Source organism: Dermochelys coriacea, chromosome 3 (genome assembly GCF_009764565.3).
Source record: "Dermochelys coriacea isolate rDerCor1 chromosome 3, rDerCor1.pri.v4, whole genome shotgun sequence".
NCBI classification, from domain to species: Eukaryota; Metazoa; Chordata; order Testudines; family Dermochelyidae; genus Dermochelys; species Dermochelys coriacea.
Genome location: NC_050070.1, coordinates 132991508 through 133014305, shown reverse-complemented (window position 1 = coordinate 133014305; position 22798 = coordinate 132991508). Strand labels below are relative to the sequence as shown.

At 42.2% G+C, this 22798-nt stretch overlaps 2 protein-coding genes across 4 annotated transcripts; one reads left to right on the top strand and one right to left on the bottom strand.

The window, feature by feature from the left end:
* Positions 1–10637: 10637 nt before the first annotated feature.
* SPRTN (SprT-like N-terminal domain) lies at positions 10638–19242 on the bottom strand. Of its 3 annotated transcripts, none has more exons than XM_038394791.2 (5): positions 18761–19242; positions 17280–17379; positions 16303–16431; positions 14788–15058; positions 10638–13567 (listed from the first exon to the last, which is right to left on the bottom strand). In XM_038394791.2, exons 1-5 carry the CDS (start codon positions 19021–19023, stop codon positions 12819–12821), a joined length of 1512 nt encoding a protein of 503 aa, XP_038250719.1. In that variant the 5' UTR covers positions 19024–19242; the 3' UTR covers positions 10638–12818. The 3 variants fall into 3 exon arrangements, with proteins under 3 accessions (XP_038250719.1, XP_038250720.1, XP_043367291.1); XM_038394792.2 differs by lacking the exon at positions 18761–19242 and adding an exon at positions 18565–18749; XM_043511356.1 differs by lacking the exon at positions 18761–19242 and adding an exon at positions 18195–18558 and having other exon boundaries at positions 17280–17843.
* A 225-nt stretch (positions 19243–19467) lies between these two features.
* On the top strand, positions 19468–22594 carry EXOC8 (exocyst complex component 8). The gene is made up of 2 exons (XM_038394790.2): positions 19468–20988; positions 21679–22594. The coding sequence occupies exons 1-2, from the start codon at positions 19468–19470 to the stop codon at positions 22285–22287; spliced, it is 2130 nt and encodes a 709-aa protein (XP_038250718.1). The 3' UTR covers positions 22288–22594.
* The last annotated feature ends 204 nt before the right edge of the window (positions 22595–22798 follow it).

Here is a 22798-nt window from a genome sequence, read left to right as displayed (position 1 = left end):
TCCGGATGTGTGGTGTTTGTTTTTAATGGAGAGGAGATTAAGAAACAATTGGTGTCAGTTTTTAGACTTAGTGGATGAGCTGTATTGATGCAAACCGTGTTTTACACCAGTGCAATGAGTCTACTTAGGGAGGGTGGTTTGTATTAGTGTAGCTACACTGGTGCAAAAAGCCCAACCCTTTACAGACAGGATTTTAGCCCCTTAATGAGAGTTCGGTTGTTTTGCAGAGTCTTCATGAATTTTGACCCTTGAGGACAGCAGTAGCATGGTACAGTGTGAGCCAGGCTTCCTGCTGCATGTCGTTCACTAACCCGTGCAGATTATAAATGCTGTTCTCCAAGCCTTCTGGTCAGTCCTTTGCTAGCCACTGTTTGGTGAATAGGTTTCTGTTTTGCTGTGCTTCTGCATCACTCCATCTCTTATAAAGTCTCTTAAATGTACTAGTCTTCCTTGCAGTTGGTTCAGTAACAGGCCTAGAAAATTAGGGAACTATCGGCCTCTGTTCAGTTTGTACTACTCCAATGCCTGGGGTTTTTGGTAATTTGGCACATCCATGGCATTTCTGGCACTTGGACTCAATCTTGCCCTGTTCCATTTTCTTTTATCAGTTTGTTGATGGCTACGTTAAAGCACTTTTTCAGCAGACCACCTCAGTGCTTTGAGGTCTGCTCAGTAGTTCAGTGCCAGTTAACTCGCTCTTTGTGTGATCTTTCTATCAGATGTGTCTAATTAGGAAAAAGGCCTCTTGGCAGCTTCAGATCATGTCTGTGATGGACTGATATATTTATTGTACAGTTGACCATCATGTGCAGTGGGTATCAGATTTGCCATCAGTGTCACACAGTGGAGTAAAGAATGGTGAGAAGTGTCTCTGGACGCTTAGAAGGAAGACACCTGTAAGCCTGGTAGCAGGCTGGCGCAGAGTGCTTTCAAGCAGAAATACTAGAAACAGAAGCCTGAGGCAGTCAGGACTTCAGATTACCATAATTTAGTCCAGGGACTAGGAAGAGAAATGACCATGTTTGCATGCACACACCTCTCTTGAGAGTCACATTAGAGTTTTGAAACCAGGCTTAAAAAAAAAATTGCATTTTAACAATCTATTCAAACATAAACAGTTGCGGGGGAAAAAAAAAAGCAAAGATTGCTAATGGACTATAATACTAACCTCAAAACTACAAAACCCAGCCAGTATGGTTTAAAGCAATATCCGTGTGGCCTTTTCACACATATGCAGCTGCAGACACTCACAAATGCATTGTCCGTTCCCTTAGCAAATCGGGCACTGAGACAACCAGACAACCTTAACATTGCCCTGTATTTTATACCACTATTTCCTAGGGGATTAATCATTAGTTTCCATTTTCCGAAGGTTCCCAAAGGACTCTTAACTAGTATTTTGCAATATTAGAATTGTGAGCTACAATGTTAGTAATTCAGGACCAAAACTTCAAAAGACACATGGGGTCGTGTTCTGATGTACCAAACAATGAAACATTATTCTTTTTTGTATTTGTATAGAAAGTAAACATGTAACATTATACAAAAATAGTCTCAGAACCAAAACAAAAAATTGTCTTATGTTTGCACGATGAAACAAACTTGTCAGTTGGGCAGGGGGGAGTGGTTAATTTATTATGTAGGTAGGCACTCACTAATATTTTTTTTGTCTGAACTAATTTTCTGATGGTGTTAGTATTTCCAGTGGCATTGTGGTGCTGACTGGGATCTGTGGTCTGGCTTTATTTCTACAAATTTGCATAGTTTTTGCGGGTATTAAAACTTCTATTTTTATATCAATTTAATATAGATTACTTCCTACCGCTCTTGCTTAACCCAAAAGACGTATAATGAAAACAACTTCTATACAAAGAATCCATGTGAGGGAAAAGCAGTTCAGTGCTATAAAGTGGTAACAGTTAGAAAAACAGCTATTAGAAATGAAATAGCCATTTATCTGATTAAGTTAATTAAGACATTATTGGGACTTTAACCTATCATCTGCACTTGGTCCTGTGTGTTGGTCATGAACCTCCGAGGGTGAAGAGCCCAGATAACCTAACAGTGTGTCTTGCTTACATTGACATGGCTTACCTTCTAAAGCAGTGGTGGGCAACCTGTGGCCCATGGGCCATGTGCCCCATCAGGGTAATCCACTGGCAAGCTATGAGACAGTTTGTTTACATTGACCATCCGTAGGCATGGCCGTCCACACCTCCGAATGGCTGTGGTTCACTGTTCCTAGCCAGTGGGAGCTGTGGGACGCAACGTGGGCCATAGGGGTGTGCTGGCTGCCGCTTCCCACAGCTCCTATTGGCCAGGAACGGCAAACCGCGGCCATTGGGAGCTGTAGGCAGCCGTGCTTGTGGACAGTCAATGTAAACAAATTGTCTTGCGGCCCGCCAGCGGATTACCCTGACGGGCCGCAGGTTGCCTACCACTGTTCTAAAGTGCATCTTATAGTAATGTCTTCATTTCTTTATAGATCAGCCTTGCAAAACTCCAGTCTCCCCAGCTCAGTAGGAGATTTTCAAGAGACTTACTAGTGCCATCAACTACTGCTCAATCTCAGCTTTGATTACAAATTTTTTTTTTCCTAGTCCTTGTGGTTGTGAAGAAAACTTTAAATGTGAACTGCTACTGCACCAACATACATCAGTCACTGTAAAGGGAGCTCTGCTCACTCTGCAGTGGGTTCTGCTGAACCTTCTGTGACCTTGGCTTCCCTAGGCCCGTGCAGTGGGAAAGTGAGTATTGTTACTACCATTAAGATTAGTGTCATCTGGTATGCAATATTATCATGGTTAATAGCAATGTTGCATTGGAAGGGTTACAAAGCACTTATCAATATCCATGTACACTTGCAGTCGCTATAAACCAATCTTCAAAAATCCTGAAGTAGGAGTAAAAGCAAGTATCTGATCCAAATAATTTCATGTGTACAAGAAAGCCAAGTTAAAAAAGGGACTTGTAGCTGCTCTGCTTAGAGCCGTCTTTTAGTCCCCGATCGCGGGGCTGGGAGTTCTGGAGTCTCTTGCTTAGGGAGGGGCCAGTGGAGCTCCTGGGATCTTTGTCCACTACCTAGAATAAGGTGCTGGGTAAATTCGGCTGGGCTAGGTTTGGAGATGGCTGCAAAGACCAGCAGGAGTGCTCTGGCACCAGCTTCACCTGACTGGAATGAGGGAGAGGCAGGCAATGGACTGTTACAGTCATGCCTAGAGCCACAACTGATAGCAGGGCCCCATTATACTAGGTTTTGTACAAATACCTAAAGAAAGACTATAATCTAAATAGGTGACAGAATGGGAGAAAGGAAGTTGGTAGTAACCCCATTTTACAGATGGACTAAATAAGTGACTTGCTCTACATGTCACAGGAAATCTGCAGTGGAGCTGATAATTGAACCAATTTCTCCAGTCTAATGCCTTAACCCAAGACCATCCTTTCTTTCAAGTAGCATCCGTTCCCCCAAAGTTCAGGATTTGGATCCAGTGTTTCTTTTTGGATCTGTCTATAAATGTCACTGCTGTTGATTAGGGTCAGGTGTGATTTCATTTCTGTGCCAGTTTTCGATAGTAGTGTGGGCAGCAAGCTGTCTGCTTGCTTTTAAATAGAAATACATCCAACATCATTAAAATACAAAGTTCTGACTTCCATCCACAAAAGCAAGAAAATGCAACAGTGGCAAGCTGATACCCTCTGTGCTGGTATTTCAGTACACATAAGGAAGAACACGTTCTGTTCAGCATAACCTACAAGTCCTAGAGCTAGTAGGGCAGGTTACTTGGGTTGTCATTTCACCTGTGAATTAGTTTACTTGCGTTAATGTATTGAATATGTTGAACACATTAAAAGATTGCTACAATACTGTGACACAGGTGGTATTATAACATGGGGCATGATGGGAACTAGTGAGGTCAAATTAGAATAAAGGAATCTTAGATCTGATCCAGCTCCATTGCAGTCATGAATCCTCCTCAGTGGGAGTTAGAATGTCAGGGTTGGAAGGGACCTCAGGAGGTCACATCTAGTCCAACCCCCGGCTCAAAGCATGACCAATCCCCAACTAAATCATCCCAGCCAGGGCTTTGTCAAGCCTGACCTTAAAAACTTCTAAGGAAGGAGATTCCACCACCTCCCTAGGTACCGCATTCCAGTGTTTCACCACCCTCCTAGTGAAAAAGTTTTTTTCTAATATCCAACCTAAACCTACCCCACTGCAACTTGAGACCATTACTCCTTGTTCTGTCATCTGCCACCACTGAGAACAGTCTAGATCTATCCTCTTTGGAACCCCCTTTCAGGTAGTTGAAAGCAGCTATCAAATCCCCCCTCATTCTTCTCTTCTGCAGACTAAATAATCCCAGTTCCCTCAGCCTCTCCTCATAAATCATGTGCTCCAGCCCCCTAATCATTTTTGTTGCCCTCCGCTGAATGCTTTCCAATTTTTCCACATCCTTCTTGTAGTGTGGGGCCCAAAACTGGACACAGTACTCCAGATGAGGCCTCACCAATACCGAATAGAGGGGAATGATCACATCCCTCGATCTGTTGGCAATGCCTCTACTTATACAGCCCAAAATGCCATTAGTCGTCTTAGCAACAAGGACACACTGTTGACTCTCATCCAGCTTCTCGTCCACTGTAATCCCTAGGTCCTTTTCTGCAGAACTGCTGCCTAGCCACTCGGTCCCTACTCTGTAGCAGTGCATGGGATTCTTCCGTCCTAAGTGCAGGACTCTGCACTTGTCCTTGTTGAACCTCATCAGATTTCTTTTGGCCCAATCCTTTAATTTGTCTAGGGCCCTCTGTATCCTATCCCTACCCTCCAGCGTATCTACCTCTCCTCAAGTTGGCTTGAGCCCCTCAAGGGCACTGTCTGCTTACATGGCATTTCTATCAGGTGGTTTTTGTTTTGTTTGTTTTGCCTACTCCTACAAGCAGCATCTAAGATTATGGTAACTGAAAGGCAATACTGAAAAATTCTCTATCAGTTGTATGTACTTATGTATGTATGTATGTATGTATGTATGTACAAATATACAAATTTTACTTTGTATATCTGGCAGCACTTGCATGTCAAAGAGAAGAGAAATATTTTCAAAGGGACAATGTGATTGTAAAAACCCCCAAAATTGATTGGGGGCGGGCCTCAGGAGCAGGTATAATAGCTGAACCTGCTTTTAACTTTTTCCAATGGACTAGATTTCAAGGTGACTGTGTACCTTTTAACTAGGGAAGTTTGAGATTTCAAATGTTTATTTCTTGACTTCCTGTGAGTAACAAACCACTAGATACTAATACTGAGTCAGGTAGGTTTCCCTTTTAGAAAGGTTGATTAAAATCACACGGGATTGAGCAAACCGCAACGCATAACGTTTAGGGAAAGACCAATAGAAAAGCATTTGTATAACAGGGTTGAAGAGTAGTTTTGTGAATTTAACATTGTGCAACTTTTGGCTGTTTTCTATTCTTTGCAAGTAGCCTGGGCTTAAGGATTTGATGCTTTTTGTATGCCACACGTATTTAACAGTGCTTTGGGCATGTATTCAGTAAAAATGTTATTGTGCACTGTGGGAATGTTTTGGGGAGATACTGCAGTAAAGGTACCCAGAAATGTCACAAAGCTCTTGGCTATATATTTAGTGGGAATAAACAAAAGAATCTCATAATAAAGACAGGTTTCAGAGTAGCAGCTGTGTTAGTCTCTATCCGCAAAAAGAAAAGGAGTTCTTGTGGCACCTTAGAGACCAAGCATAAAATCTTCAGTTTCAATTTTTTAGGTCCCTAAACCACTTAAGTACTGTTGAAACTTCTACCTTAGGACAATGTTTAAAAAAAATTCACAATATAAAAATGAAAAAGAGGGGTCAATGATACTTTAGATGAAATGATCAGTGAAGAAAAAGATGTATATCCAACCACCTAATGTTAAGATCAAGAGTTTTCCTAAAAAGAAAGAGTACTTGTGGCACCTTAGAGACTAACTAACAAATTTATTTGAGCATAAGCTTCCATGAACTACAGCTCAGTTCATCGGATGCATTCCAGAGTTTTCCTGTGACTTTAGTGTATGATACATATCCTAACTGGTACAAATAAGGAAGCTCATACAAGTTCAGGAGAGAAACAAGGATGTTTTTCTTTATCATATTCACTTATGCTTCAGCAAAGGCTGCCCAAATTGTCTATTGTATGTAGAATACTTGGCAAAAAAAAAGAAAAATTTACTAAGTCCTACAGGGCAACAAGCCAGCAGCAGTGAGACAAGGGTCCCTCTGGTGGTTGTGTTTAAAATAAATATATCCTTTAAAAAAACAAACAAAAAAAACCCCTCTTCTACATTTCCTACTGTTTTCTGTTAAAAATGTCTTGGGGTAATGAAAAGGAGGGAAAAAGTAAAATTCTTCTATGTATTTTAGTCCATGAAGGATGGTCTAAGGCCTGGTTTACACTAGAAAAGCTATACTGCTATAACTGTCAGTGAGGGGATGTGGAATTTTTTTAACTGATATAGTAGTACCAATATAAGCACTAGTCTAGATAAATGTATACCTCTATAAAAGTTATCTTACACCCATATAGCTTATTTTGCTTCACAAACCATCAGAAGCTATACCACTAAAACACTTTTCCATACCAGTATAACTGCACCCATGCTATGGGGCTTTTAACTACACTGGTAGAGTTAAGAGTAGACAAGCACTTAGTCTGACAAACCTTAATGTAGATGATAACTCGGCTCACTGTTTCTTCAATGCTCCCTAGAATACTTTTCATGCTGCTTGGAAGAGCCTCCATGTCCTCTGTTGTCAAATTTTTTTTATTCCTTTCATCCTCTTATTAAAGCCACCTTCTTCTCTAAAGCCTCCTTATGTGATCTCATCAGATTTGCTGTCTCATCCTTGAAGCATTATCCCCTGGATTGTCTATCCAGCAATCTGTCTATCCAGGCTCTTATACTACACCTATTGTTGTGCTATCCAAGAATGACGAGCCTTGGTGCAGGGAATTTGTCTTGTATCTGATGCTGCCAATAAGGCAGGGCATTAATAGTAATACAGAAAATCAAGGATGTACCAAAGAGCATATTGAAGGTGAAAACACTTGGACTCAAGGTAGATTAAAAACTAAGTTCTTCAAAATTCAAAATACCATTGAAGCAGCAATAAACTACCTGCATTCATTCCCTGTCCCTCCCAACCTCCCACTGGATTTACTTTTTTTCTCTTCTCTAGTGGGCCGTGTTCTCACTCTTCAGTTCAACAAAATAAATAAAGCCTCCCTTAGCTGCAGCTCACAGCTGGGTGCATACCCATAGGTAGGACACAATGTTGTACATGGACTGATGGGAGAAATTGGGTCAGGAGCAGAGGATGGTTATGCAGGCATGGGAGGGAGATTAGTTGCATCAGCCTGCAGCCTACTCAACCTGCTTGCAGTGGCCCCAGGGGTTAGCACAATTCACCATTCAAAAAACTAATGCTGAGGCTAGATCTCAGCCCTTTATTCCATGGCTGGCAGAGCCTGTTTCCACTAGATGGCAACATGCTCAGTCCCTGAATGAAGGGAAAACCTTGTGTTGGCCTGATCATGAGGACAGAGTAGCTGAAACTCCTAATGAAATCCCTAGGAGTTATGGGTGTTGGCTTCCTCCTCAGTATGGCTCCCACCCATTCAGGACCCTACATATGGCTTTATAAGCAGCAAAGAATGCTCACAAGATGGCTCATTTCTGGATTTTTCTTTGCGCATGAGGTAAGATGAAGATCTTGGTTTCTGAAAAGTTGTCTAAATTTTCTTCTAAGCCTCTTGAACTTTTCTCCCTTCTGAGGAATTAGACTAACCATTATGGTCTGTAGACAAGGAAAAGGGTCTAGCCACAATTGTGCTAGAAGCCAGAGACTTGACTTAAGTGTAGGAATTCTGCTTTCTGAATGCCCTAGGAAAAATTTAATTTTAAACACTTGTTTCTCCAGTCTCTTTGCTGTCTCAGGCATCCTCAGGAAGAGCTACTGGGTGGGATGAGTTTTTTCACTGGCCCATTGTGAGAGCTGAGTGTCCTTGATGGGCCATCAATACATAGCTGTCTAGCCCTGAAGCAAATCCATCTGATCATGAGAGTCACCCAGGGATCCAACACAGGTTTATGATACAAGTACACAGCCAAAATTCATAACTTCAAATACAAAGATACCAGATTTAACCAGGATAATCATACTTGCTGGATTTTAACGTTTCTATTGACACCTTACATGATACACTTTGTACAAGATTGATGGTAATTGTATAACAGTGGTAATATAAATGGTCATCTTTAATCATCCAGCATTATAGGAGGTACTATATTCTTCATACATAAAGTTGAATCACTGATTGAAGTGCAAAACTTAACCTTCTACAAGAAGCACCCACAGCAATACACTGAATAGGGAGCTTAAAGGCATGCTAATACCTTCCAGTATACAATAACTATGGAGTCTGTTGCTTAAAGAGCTTTGAAACAATCTTCTACAACTATTGCACAAGAAATGCCTGGCTGCCTTTATACTTAATCATACAGATTTTCAGAGGCAGAAAGCCAGATTTTTTTTCAAAATGCTGTATCTGATTACCAAATTCTTTAGGCAATCTAGTTTTGATTTTTTTTTTTTGAAGGTGTGACAGGCCAACCCAAAAGACTTCTCAAAGATATAGTGAGAGTTTTTCTAAATTCTCCTATAAACATCCCCCGAATAACAGACATGGTAGTTTTTGATTCTGTAAAGAAAGTGGACACCGGTGGTGTAAAATAACACTTGTTAAATTGGTTGTTACTGACAACTGAACAGGTAATACCTAAAATTACTTAACAGCGTAGAAAAAAATCTGTGTTCAATTTGTTTACTTTGACACTATCCAACAAATGTCACATGCAGTTTCACCGTCTCTGGTTTCTGTAGGTCTTTCATGCTGTATTAGGTGGAAAAAAATAGTGAGGGAGAAGATTGTGTAATTGTTAGGGTTACACAAACTGACAGAACTTGAAGTGGATAGGTGCACACTTGAAACTATTATCAAGTTATTTTTTTAAACTGACTAATGACCCGTAAGTCAGGAAACTTGCTTTCTTTCACTCTATGTTAAGTTTTGTGGAGGCATTTGTACACCTAAAATACATATGTCCATCTAAACAAAACTGATGCTAAAGAACAGGTCACATCAAGTCCTAAGATCAGTAGTTGTGTGATCATTTTAAACTTACTATTACTGGCAAAGCATTGAAAACATCCCCTATAACTCTGTTAAGTAAAAGATGGAGACCGTGAAAGTCAGTGCAGCCTGTTTTTAACCAGCTCTACACTATTTACTCTTGTGGGAATTCTGTACCAAAAAAATTAAAAATACTGCAGAAAGTATTTTAAAATTCTGCATATTTTATTTGTCAAAATAACAATATAATCAGTCTAATAGTAATGTAGCTAGGTTTGACCCTTAAATTTCTAGTTATTAGTCAACAAATATGTGCAGCCATATGCTCAGTATTAAATCATAGACAACTGAAGACCAAATGAGAGCTGGGGAAATCAAACTCACAATTCATATTGCCTACTGACCATCTCCAGAAAGGTCAGTAGTAAACAGTTCATGGAGCACATTTAATAGAAGATTTTTCAGTCCAAAAATTTAGACCAGTTCTAATCACTTAGATTATGTCTACACTACAAAGAGACGTCAACCTATATTAGGTCAACTTAGAGCTACCACAGTAATTACTGTGGTGGCTTGTGTCCACAATACCTTCCTTTGGTCAGTGGGGGACATCCTCACCAGGAGTGCTTCCACCAACCTAAGAGGGGCAGTGTTGAGAGCTCTGCTGGTAACTCCCTGCCAGGAGCTTGGATACCCCACAGGCTCCTACTGAGCCGCCCAGGGCTTCTCAGCTCCCTGTTCCCCATCAGGAATGGGGTCCAGCCACAAAGCTCACCAGGAGAGTACGGGCAGCTGGGCTCTAGCTGCCTGGTTTTCTTGTCGATTTCAAATTGGCCATTTACACCACTCTGGCAATGTAAGGGAGCCTTAAAACTTTTACATCTGTTTTATACTCCTGGAGGAATTCACTAAATGGGAACAATCCACTAAGCAGGCACTGTTAACATTCTGCTCTGCCTGAGAGGACAGGGCCAGCCCACACCTACCTCCACAGAAACACCCTGAAGCCTAGCCCCTCCACACCAGGACCATTGTGATAGCAAGTGACAGTCGCTTGCTCGCATAGTCCCAATCCCCCTCCTCTGGCAGTGATTTACATCTCCCCTAGCTACTCCTGATGCCCAAATTGATGCACCCATGCTGCCCTGGATCAGCGCTCTTATGGCTTTTCTTTGCTTCCCCTTCAGAAATCCTTTTTCTGCGGGAAAGCAAAGAAAGCTGCAGGGGACATGAACTCTGCATACATGTGCAGTGGCACAGAATCCCCCCCAGGAGTAACCATCATTCCACAGCAAGGTTTGGGTTTGTGGGGTAGTTAAGAAGGGAAGGTTGTGCAGATGTTGGAGTGAACTGTTAAAAGTGACTACTGTTGTACAAAATGTGTTTTAAGAGCAAATAAAATGGTCATTGACAGCCACGTGAAAACCAGACTTAACAACCCAAGGTTCAGCATCATGATTTATTCAGAATATGCAAGACATTTTTGTTAAGGTCATTAAAACATTTCAGTAATGTCAGTATTTTAAAATTCAGTTTCTAAAAAAAAAAAAAGTACATTCTATGCATTCTTAGTTTTTTTCCTATACTTTGAAATCAGATATTAGTTAGCACTGGTCAAATTCTGTAACTGTCTGATCTGTTTATTCCTCATCTCAGAGGAAATCAACTGTAAATCACATTACATTTATAACGAGACAACCTGTTTTTACACTTTTGTCTGCATCATAGCCACCATATATACCTACCAGCAATTCAAAAAGCAACCTAGAGTATAATATGTTCATTGGGAAAGCTAGTTTAAACTGTGACAGTATTGCCCAAACCAGTCAAATACCTTTAGTGCACCAACAGAACTGTAAACATTTCAGTAGGCTTTATACATCTTACTTGGTATTCATAACATGTAATAGAATGCTGTTAGCATATATTGACTGAACTATTAATTAGGCTGATAAGGAAGCAAAGCAAAGCTCTGCCAATGATTGCAACGTGAATTCAATTGGAAATCTGCATTTAAATTCAGGCCTTCAGTTAGAATTCTGTAGCAGGACTAGTGATATGACAAGGTCTTCTAGTTTTGCTACTTGCACTGAGCCCTATTTTTACTCTTGGTGCTTTTAGCCTTGAGGGGTCAAATACACGAAAGCGGCCAAACAAAAATTAACCCATCTTATGCCTTAATGCTATAAGGATGTTTAAATTCCTCAGCTCCTATTTCTGTCCCTCTTAACCAATGCTTCAAAACCCAGTATGTATCTCTAATACGGCCTTAAGTCTACGGCCTAATGCTCCATCAAATGCATCAAGCAATGTTAAGTATCTAGAATCCCTCCCATATCACTAATTTTCTACCCATGCTCTCCACTTACTCAAGATTATGCTAAAACAGACACAGTATTTTTTTTTTAAACTTCTAAGCTACTCCCCATTTTTGCTGAAGACTTAAACTATGTCTACACTGCCAGCGAGAGGTGTGATTCCCCTGGTTGTTTATATATACTTGCACTCTCATCCAGCTAGTGCAAATATAAATAGCAATGTAGCAGCAGCAACACCGGTAGCAGCAGCAGAGATATGGCTGAGCTGAGTGCATACCCACCTGAAATCAGTGAATATGTATTGAAAAGAGCCAGAGTATGTGTACATGAGCAGGGGAATCACACCCCTCGCTGGCAGTGTGGACACAGCCATAATTTAAATCTAATTCCACCCTCATTCCTACCTGCCCTTTAAAAAGTTTTGGGCGAAACTGATCTCTGGAGAGTCGGTAGCTGTGGCCTAAACACAATATTTGGTGTTATAAGAATATATATAAAAAAATGCCCACTATTTAACACATTTTCATTGTGGTAAACTGATAAGTTGGCATCAGTGTATGTGGAAGGGGAAAATTTAGAAATTAAATTTAAAGGTGACCAGGGATGAGTTAAAGAACATTTTGGGGACCGAGGAAAAAGTACAAAAAGACAAAACATGGTTAAAACGTTAAGTTGCTTTTAGAAATCATCTAATAAGTGTTACCATGGGAAAAGACTTTCTTAGGTTCTGCAGTAAAAATGTGACCCAACCACAATTGCACTTACTAAAATCAGGAGTGTATTTGGCCTGGTCTACACTTCAAAATTTATATCGACATAGCTATGTTGGTCGGGGTGTAGAAAAACCATACCTCATAGCAACACACTTATTCCAACTACACTACCAGCACAGACGACAGCTATATGGACAGAAGAGGGCTTCTGTTGGCACAGCTAATATCGTTCAGGGAGGCGCTGTTCCCACACCAACAGAATTCCTCCTTCTGTCACCTGTGCTGGCATAATTTGCTGATGTAGGCTTAGTAGTGTACATATATACCTTTAGGCTCTTTGGGACACAAGCACCATGAGAGTAACATGCACGATCCTAACATGCAACTCAAAAAAAAAAAAAAAAAAATATCAGAACTGCCCTCCCTTCATGCTGAAATTCAGACTCCACTTTACACATATAGGAAAGTTTCCAGCTTGGACAATACAGGCCAGGGTACAGGCACACAACGATCATAATTGGATAAATCCTGAGCAATGTAATTTGAAGATCTCAAACAATTCTTAGTACTTAATTGTGATATTGCATTTCAAAGGTTACATCAGACACGAGTCTAGGTGTTCATTTATTTTGGCCTCCAAAACCTCGGTCTGGCAAACGGGACAACTAACTTTTTTATCCTGACTAATAGCAGAAATACAACTTTCAGAGGACACTGTTAGTTCATTGTTTTTTATAAGAGTGTTAGTTCTAGAAGTGCAATCAGTACTCTCTCTCTTTATAAAGTAGTTTACAAAGGCAGATTTGTCTTCCGTTTTCGGCCGTTTCTGTGGTATACCACCACTTTCAAAGCTGCTATTTCCCTGGGATGAAACCCGGGATCTTAGAGTTGTCTCAGCTTGTTCAAAGGAAGTTTGTTTTGGTGTCTCATTAAAAGATGGAAAAACCGACTTGGCATTTGTAGGACTTTGGTTCAAATTTCCTCCATTAACAGGAGAAATTTTAACAGGCGACCCATCAACATTCCTGTAAGCTTTTGTATTAGCGACAGATACTTTAGGAAACTTGTGGTTCAAAGCAAAGCTGTTTTTATGATTGGAGCAATCAGTAAAAACTGGATGGGAAATGCTGGTACTGAATGTGTTTGGTTCAAATTTTAGTTCATTTTTAGGAACTGATCTTGCGGTTCCAGCTGCTGAATAACATTGTGGACTTGGTATTTCTCTGCCCTTAATACTGTTGGAACTTTTGTGTCTCTCAGAAGACCAAAGGCCTGCTCCTCCAAGCTGATATCCTTTTCCACTAAAAGGAATTAGGCTTTGTATATCACCTCCACGTATCCTTCCTGCAAAAGATGAGTGATTAGTAACTTTGTTCTAATCTACTACATTTGCTCAGTATCAAGTCTGTTAACTAAACAACTTGCTGTTTGACTTTTAAGAAGTTAAAATAGGACTTGAATACCAGCCTGTTATTCCAAGGCAGGATGGAGGTAAGTTCTGTGGTAAGATCCCCCAAATTCTGACACACTTGTGTGGCAAACAAAAACTTTTGCAGCGGCTTGATTTAAATAAAAAGGAGCTTTTTAATTAATATAGGCTGGACATATATATGATTAGTACAGTACCCTTCCTGTTTTTTATATTCAATTTTATGCTGTCACCATATTTCAGTCTAATATATTGTATATTTTCATATTGATAATGAAGTAATGCATCAGTAGATGTCAAGTGTGGGGATGGTGAGAAAAATGTTGATTTTGGAAGCTGGATAGAGGACAGTTGTACCACTTGGCAGGTGGGAGAGAGGTGGGCATTGTGAATTAATCATATTAGCTGAAAGTTTCTGCTAAAGTCATCACCTGTGAAATAGTGAATATTGAAATTTTACCCTCATTTTCAGGAGTTAGCAAGCCACTGCGATAAATACGGTGGTTAATTCATATTATTTCTGGCTAGTTAGATTCAGAAAGATAACATTGCTTAGCAGGCTCTCCTCAGAATGATAAAGACAAGAAACGTCTAATAGTATTGTAGAACCTAAGCCTTTGACTCTGCTATGCAGGGTAAAGATTTTGCTGCAAGTTCTGTGGTCCTGAAATACACAGGGCCATGCCTGCATAACAAGTTTTCTGCTTAAAATTCTGGGATGAAAGTTAATATGGATGGAATGACATTTTCATAAGCTGCGTCCCTTTGAATGGCCAGGTGCTTTGATTCTAATTATGATTCGGTAATAGTAAGATAGATCACAGGTAAATCCAGAAATCTGAGTTATTTATTTAGTCCTTCATATTTTTAAGAGCAAAAATATTGACGACTACATAGTGCTGCACAGACCTTTAACTATGCTTTAACTTTAATGCAACATGAGCATTAAAAAAAAAAAAAAAAAAACACAACAACAACAACAAAAACCACAAACAGAACATGTGAACCAAATCCAACATTACAGAAAATCTTAATACTAAATTTCTCCAGTATTTGATCCATTTTCATTTGTTGGAGTACTGTATAGGGCAGGAGTGGGTCTGAAGGGAAGAAAAGTGAAAACAGAGTTACATACCTTTGGAATTAGATGGCTCAGAGTTTGAAAGCTTTCCTATCTGGGTTTTTTCCTTGCCTCTTTTAGAATAGTTCTCTGGCTCCTTTACTTTTGAGAACGTTCCTCCACAGGTCTGTTGGTGGTCAGACCACCAGAAGTCTCGCGCAGAAGGTGCCCTATTCATTGCGCGTTTCACATATCCATAATAAGGTTTTCTACTCTGACATGGACCATTACAGCGCCACCAGTGTTGGCGATATGAATCCACCTCATTATGAAAGTTGTGATAGATCTAAGCATAAAATAAAAACACAACAGTCATTTCCATTTCATATTAATCATTCATCACTACATGTTTGAAATGTGTTAGCATTCTTTAACTATCTACTATTACTACTCATGAGGAAAACAGCACATTTACCTGCTAGCAGAGAGCCTACTGTATGCATAGCAACCCACTTTCAAGTAAATAGCATTTTTCCCTCCCTACAAAAATTAAAAAGCCTGATATATGGACAGCACAATCTTGCATACTAATACCATTAAATATTAACTAGCACTCTGTGCACTAAGAGATATTAAGCAATAATGGATCAATGCTTGTTTCCCTTTCATGAAGCTTTATTCTGCACCTAGACAGAGGAATAAATCAACTCCCCTCCCTGCATCTTTAAGTTAGTAACTGAAGTACAGAATCTTCTTGAATTTTAACGTTATCTAATATTCTTCTTCTTCAACTAAAGGAAAACGGTTGGGTCAAATTTGGTCCAAAATTTAGATACTGTAAAAACAAGGCTTTTATAATACTTAAGATAAATAGGGATTTTTAATGAATTCAAACAAAATATCCAGCGAAAGTTTCTATTTGCAACTGTTTTTTGCTCCCAATCAGTGCACTATAGTAAGAATATGTAAAAACCAGTAAGTAAAATACCAAGTTTTGACTATGAACAAAAGAAACTGCTGATTCTGTTTTCAGTTTCTAAAAAAAAAAAAAAAAGTAGGAGGAAACACCATAATAAAATGTAATTTAGAGTTTTATTCAAAACTTAAGATATTTATCTAAGGCATTAGTAGTAACATAGATGTGAGCTTTAAAATACAAAATTTATGGTTAACCCAACAGTCTCTTTTATTAAGTCTTAAAAACAAACTTGATTTTTAGTTCCCAAATTGTATCTTGAAGTTGAAGTCTTTTTCCTTTAAGACACTAAAAATTTAACAACAAATATTCAGCCAAAATGGCTCCAGAGATTTTTTTCTAAAAAAAATGTATAATATAATACAATATACATTTACAGGTTACATACTCCCAAACAGGTTTTACTGCACTCTCCTCAACCTGCTTGCTCCTCCCCTCCCCATAACTAGTACAAAGCTCTGTACCCAAAGCTGTTCATACCATCTATGGACTGGTTAACAATAAGTGCCAACATATTAACATACTATTTTTGAAATATCAAGTTACATAGAACCTGAATAGTAAATGTAGTTTAAATTTTCTAGATTGTATTTTGTTAAGTAAAAATGACTTACTGTAACATTGGCTCCAGTCAGGCGATTGATACGACGCATGTGTTTGCAAAACTCTGGCCCATGGGATTCATGGTCTTTGTCATTGTTAGTGACAAATAATAGGGCATGAATCATTTCATGCAAGAGTGTCTGAAACAAAAGTCATTTAATTGCTAGATGTTTTCTGAAAAACATATGATATATTATTTTAATATAGCTAATAGCCCATTTTGTCTTTACTACTTTCTATTCATCTTGATAGAAATTTTATTTCTGTGCATTCGCAGTCTAAGTATGGGTCATAAGAATACAACAACAACCCTCTGCTAAAAATCATCCTCTCTCCATATGTCATAAAGGGCATTCAAAGGGACATTACTATGAAGAATGACATATTCAAAATCTGATCTCCCCTGACTTAGGCGCTTTTAAAAAAATTACTGCCCCAGGAGAAAAACGATACTTGTGAGCCAGCAGTGGGATGCAGATTTTGCAAAACTGCAGATCACTGAGCACTTTAGAACAGGAATCTTGTCCAACCTTAATTGCCAACCAGCTCACAACAACAGAACTGGAAGAGAACTGAGGAACAGCATGAAACTTACACGTATGATCAAATCCTCCTTTTTTCTGTTACTGGGCTACTCAGCCAAGAGATTGAATTGAAATAGTTTCATTTTGCATTCTGAAGCCAAGTTTATAGTTTTAACATTAAGGAACATTTAGGAAATATTTTTCTTATTTCTGGGAGTAAAATGGGTGAATGACTTTGGGCCTTACCCACAAGGGTGTCAGTTCAGAAAAATTGTGACCAAGATTACCATAATTTTGCATACTTAGAAAACCACCACTAAGCAATTAATACAAGTTTCTTATCAAAGCAAAGACTATTTTATAATCTAGATAACATTGTGCATTAAGATCTCCAGTGCAAAATTTAAGACAGGATACACTTCAGCAGATTTAAGCTTATACATAAATGTAATGTCTTAAAATACCTCTACAAGATCCTTTCTTGGTCTTAGCTTTAAGAGTGGCTCACTAAGGCGGATGGAACACATCCCACCTCTTCCTTCATAGCTGCACACTCCAGCACATCTAAAAAAGAAAAATAAGCAGACGGTAGACTTCTATTTGTTTTTGTAGCTGGTGGAGCAGAACTGAGAATTAAATACAAAATACTGGTCCACTTAACATTGCCAAGTAAACCAAGATTTTTTTTTTTAAACAACTCTCCAAAGAACACAACATTGCTAAACTCCAAGAATTATCCAGGGTTTAACCAACACTTTTACAGTACCAACTAGGAAATGGCAAAAAAATTACTTCTAAAATAGTCCTAACACATATGAATCTATTGCTACTGCTTCCACCTGAGTTTCCTTTTTCTGAAATCTTTCGAAACAAATATTTGGTGAAAACAAAACAGAGGAGCTACATCTTACAATCAGTGTAATATGCAGTCATACACATCTTGAGCTTACCACACTCAGACTAACAGCACTGACTGTGCAGCCAGTTCTAATGCCCCGTCAGGTTCACCTACGCTAGTGGGAAACACGCTTCTGGTGTCAGAGTAGCAGCCGTGTTAGTCTGTATTCGCAAAAAGAAAAGGAGGACTTGTGGCACCTTAGAGACTAACAAATTTATTAGAGCATAAGCTTTCGTGAGCTACAGCTCACTTCATCGGATGCATTTGGTGGAAAAAACAGATGCTGGTGTTTTAAAATTATATTAGGTTTGGCTTACACAGCTTTTATGTTCTCTGTGGTTGAATTATCCAGTCCAGCCACATTAATTGCATATTCTTATTACAATGCATCCGATGAAGTGAGCTGTAGCTCACGAAAGCTTATGCTCTAATAAATTAGTTAGTCTCTAAGGTGCCACCGGTACTCCTTTTCTTTTTACACTTCTGGTGTGTGATGCCAAGGGGGGGGGGGGGGATTTGCAAATTGTAAGTGTCCGGTGGGGAGAGCGTGCCACATGAGGTCACTGAACAGGTCACGTCCCGAGGGGAGGTAATAGGAATTAACTATTCCAAGTGAGCTAGAGAGACACCAGCACCCGGCCTCGCACCCCCTCCTTGCACACCACCTCGCGGGGCGCTGCTGCCGCCGCCAGGGGTCTGTCCGAAAGGCCCAGGCCCGTCCTCTGGTGGGTCTCCCTCTGCTGGCTCAGTGGCCGGCCCGTAGGCCCGCGAGGCGCCCCCTGCCTTTGCAGACGCGCGGCGGGTTTCTCCCCACGCCGCCCCCTCCGGGAGCGGGCCGCTACCCGAGCTACCGTTTGAAGCAGCTCCCCAGCGAGGTTCCCGATCCACGGGTCCCCGGGCCCCCTCCCGTCTGCCGGCCGCGGCGATCGCGCTGTAACTGGAGCCGCGAGCTTCTGGGATCAGCGCGGCCGCTCGATGCAGCTGCCCGGGGCCGCTCGCGCCTGCTCCCTCAGCGCCCCGAGCCCCGCCGCCGGACCGTTCCCGTACAGCGTCATGCGCGGGCTCCACGTCACCGCCACGGCCGCCAGCTTCCCCCAGAAGAGCGTCTCGTTGAAGTGCACGAAGAGGCCGCGTACGTCGGGGCTCGGGTCCAGCAGCTCCCAGGCCTCGTCCACCACGGAGAGCGGCCGCGGCGGCGCCGAGGAGCCGCGCGGGGACTCGCTACAGGCAGCGGCCGCTACCGCCGCCGCTTCCTCCTCTTCCTCCCACTGCGCCTGTAACCGCAGCGCCAGCAGGAAGTCTCCGTCCATCCCGGTGGGGCGCAGCCGGCCAGGCCCGGGCGGGAAGCGCGCTGTGCCACCCCTTCAGCCTCCCGACCGGCAACCGTTGACTCGGATTCTGGCGCACGCGCACGACAGCTGGGCACCCTCCCGTCGCCCCCTTCTCAGCACGAGCGTCTTCTCCCACTTTCCTCTTGCGCGTGCGCCAAATGGCGTCCCACACTCAGCTTCCGCTCTCTCCGACGCATACGTACTACCCGGCTCGGACAGCCCCCTCAACCCGCGCTTGCGCAGTGCAGCCTCTGACGCAGGAGTATTACGCCGCTCAAAGACGGTCGCTCTCCAGGCGCACGCGCAATGTAGCTGGTGCGCGATCCGGCCGCGTGCGCCCTGTCCCAGCGCCGCCGTAGCTGTGGTCACCCGTCTTCCGCTCTCGGTGCGTCGGGGCTTGCGGCCTCCCTGCCGGCGGGACCGATGGCGCTGCCGCTGGGTGAGGGCGTGGGCGGGAGCCGGCTGCGGCGGCAGCTGGAGTCGGGGGGCTTCGCGGCGGGCGAGTACGTGAAGCAGCTGTCGCAGCAGTCGGACGGGGACCGGGACCTGCAGGAGCACCGGCAGCGCATCCAGGCGCTGAGCGAGGAGACGGCGCAGAGCCTCAAGCGCAACGTCTACCAGAACTACCGCCAGTTCATCGAGACGGCGCGCGAGATCAGCTACCTGGAGAGCGAGATGTACCAGCTCAGCCACATCCTCACCGAGCAGAAGGGCATCATGGAGGCCGTCACCCAGGCCCTGCTGCTGCAGGCCGACCGCGACGACCCCGCCCTGGGCGCCCGCCGCGCCGCCGCCGACCCCCACAGCAACCCCTTCCTCCCCCTGTCGGCCAAGGAGGCCGCCGCCAGCGAGGAGGGGCGGCAGCGCACGCTCACCACCCTGCTGGAGAAGGTGGAGGGCTGCCGGGACCTGCTTCCCGAGAGCCCCGGCAAGTACCTCGTCTACAACGGCGACCTGGTGGAGTACGACGCCGATCACATGGCGCAGATCCAGCGGGTGCATGCCTTCCTCATGAACGACTGCCTGCTGGTGGCCACCTGGCTGCCGAACCGGCGTGGTGCCTACCGCTACGATGCCCTCTATCCCCTGGAAGGGTTGGCTGTGATCAATGTCAAGGACAACCCGCCCATGAAGGACATGTTCAAGCTGCTCATGTTTCCCGAGAGCCGCATCTTCCAGGCCGAGAATGCCAAGATCAAGAAGGAGTGGCTGGAGGTGCTGGAGGAGACCAAGCGGAACCGCGCCCTCAGTGAGAAGCTGAGGCTGGAGCAGGAGGCCCCGCCACGGACTGCTCCGCCACCTCCTGAGGCCACCAATCCCTTTGACAGAGAAGATGAAAAGGAACCCCCACCTGAGGAGGAGACAGTAGATCTGTCCCTGGAGTGGATCCAGGAGTTGCCTGAAGACCTAGATGTCTGCATTGCCCAGAGAGATTTTGAGGGGGCAGTGGACTTGTTGGATAAGCTGAATGAGTATTTGGGAGATAAGGTCATGAGCCAGCCAGTGAGGGAGCTACGAGCCAAGGTAGATGAACGAGTCAGGCAGCTCACCGATGTGCTGGTGTTTGAGCTATCTCCCGATCGGTCATTACGAGGTGGTCCTAGGGCCACTCGCCGGGCTGTGTCCCAGCTCATTCGCTTGGGCCAGTCTACCAAGGCATGTGAACTTTTCTTGAAGAACAGGGCAGCTGCTGTACACACAGCCATTCGTCAATTGCGCATTGAGGGTGCCACTCTGCTCTACATCCACAAGCTTTGCCATGTCTTTTTTACCAGCCTGCTGGAGACTGCCAGGGAGTTTGAGACAGACTTTGCTGGTAACAGTGGCTGTTACTCTGCCTTCATTGTGTGGGCCCGCTCGGCAATGAGGATGTTTGTAGATGCCTTTAGCAAGCAAGTATTCGACAGTAAAGAGAGCTTGTCCACTGCTGCTGAGTGTGTGAAGGTAAGTGTGTAAGGAAGGTAGTATGGTCTGGTGAATTGACCCCATTCCTGGAAGAAACCAGTAACTTCTGATTTCTAATCCTTGTTTGCTTACTGATTACCTCTGCAGCTTTGGTCTGAAAGGCAGCCTGCTTCTTTAGGATGTGTGAAAGACTTTTTTGTTGTGGGTTTTTTCTGCTTGTCTTTTATTCCATGAATCTCAGCAATGGTTTGGTTTTCCCATGTTTGGCCCAAAGACTGATTGGAGATTGCAAAAGATTGTCAGCTCTTTCCCATCTTAAATAAAGGGATAAGATTTATTTGTTAAAGTTTGAATATGTGTTTCTCCAAAGAATTTATTGGATTGGATTTGACTATGGATTAACAAAAGTTTTTTTAAAAAAATAGTAAAAATCCATTATTCCTTAATTCCCCAGTTTTTAGGCTCTTATGACATGATCCTATTACTGCTCTAGTTGTCCGTAGTGTTCTGTGGCAGAAAAGATCTGCATTTCTAATATAAATATATAAAATCAGTCTTTCTTTTTTTTTTTTTTTTGAAGATATATATATAATCTCTGCCTTATTTTTCATATCTATAAAATAGCGCTGATACTTTTAAGGGTAACATGGTGATTAACTAGATTAGTCTGTAAAAAAAAATTAGTGTATAAGATATCCAGATATATATTAATAAATGTTGTTATTGAAGGTAGCGAAGGAGCACTGCAAGCAGCTCAGCGAGATTGGGCTGGACCTCACTTTCATCATTCATGCCCTGTTGGTGAAGGATATCAAAGGAGCTTTGCAGAGCTACAAGGATATCATCATTGAGGCCACCAAGCATCGCAACTCTGAAGAGATGTGGAGAAGGATGAACCTGATGACCCCAGGGGCTCTGGGAAAACTCAGAGAGGAGATGAGGAGCTGTGGAATGAGCACTTTTGACCAATATACTGGTGATGACTGCTGGGTGAACCTTAGCTACACTGTGGTGGCTTTTACCAAGCAGACTATGGCCTTCTTGGAGGAAGCACTCAAGCTTTATTTCCCAGAGCTGCACATGGTTCTACTGGAAAGCCTAGTGGAGATTATCCTTGTGGCTGTCCAGCATGTCGATTACAGTTTACGGTGTGAACAGGATCCTGAGAAAAAAGCATTCATCAGGCAGAATGCATCTTTTCTTTATGAAACTGTCCTTCCTGTTGTGGAGAAAAGATTTGAGGAAGGGGTTGGAAAGCCAGCGAAGCAACTACAGGATCTGAGAAATGCTTCAAGACTGATGCGTGTAAATCCTGAAAGTACAACTTCTGTAGTATAAATGAAATCCGTATGTTCTCTTCAGAAGTCTACAGTGTACTTTCAATAATGTTGTCTATGAAGATATATTTTGTAAATCTTTTCCAAATCCCTGAAAGCTGCAAAATTCCATCTGCAACCTTGTTTTAACTAAAGATTCATAAACCAAATCTGAAAACAAGGAAGGGAAAGAAAAATCAAATAATTAAGGAGAAAAAGCATTGGAGTCATATAATCTTATATTGCATGTCTCCTTTCCCCATTAATAGCCTCTGTTGTGATGTTTTATATTCTGCTTTGGGCCGAATAAAATATTAGTGAAATATCTACATACTTGTACTACATATAGCAGTAGAATATAACCTCTAATCACATTTTGAATTGTGTGATTTAAAAAAAAATTAACATATTCCTGAAGGAGTACAATTGCTAGGTTTACTGAAGAATTCTATGAGTGTGGTTCTTTGTGAATCTCATCCACCTTTCAAACATGAGTAAATTCTATGGATTTGCAGAATTCACCCTCTAGTAGT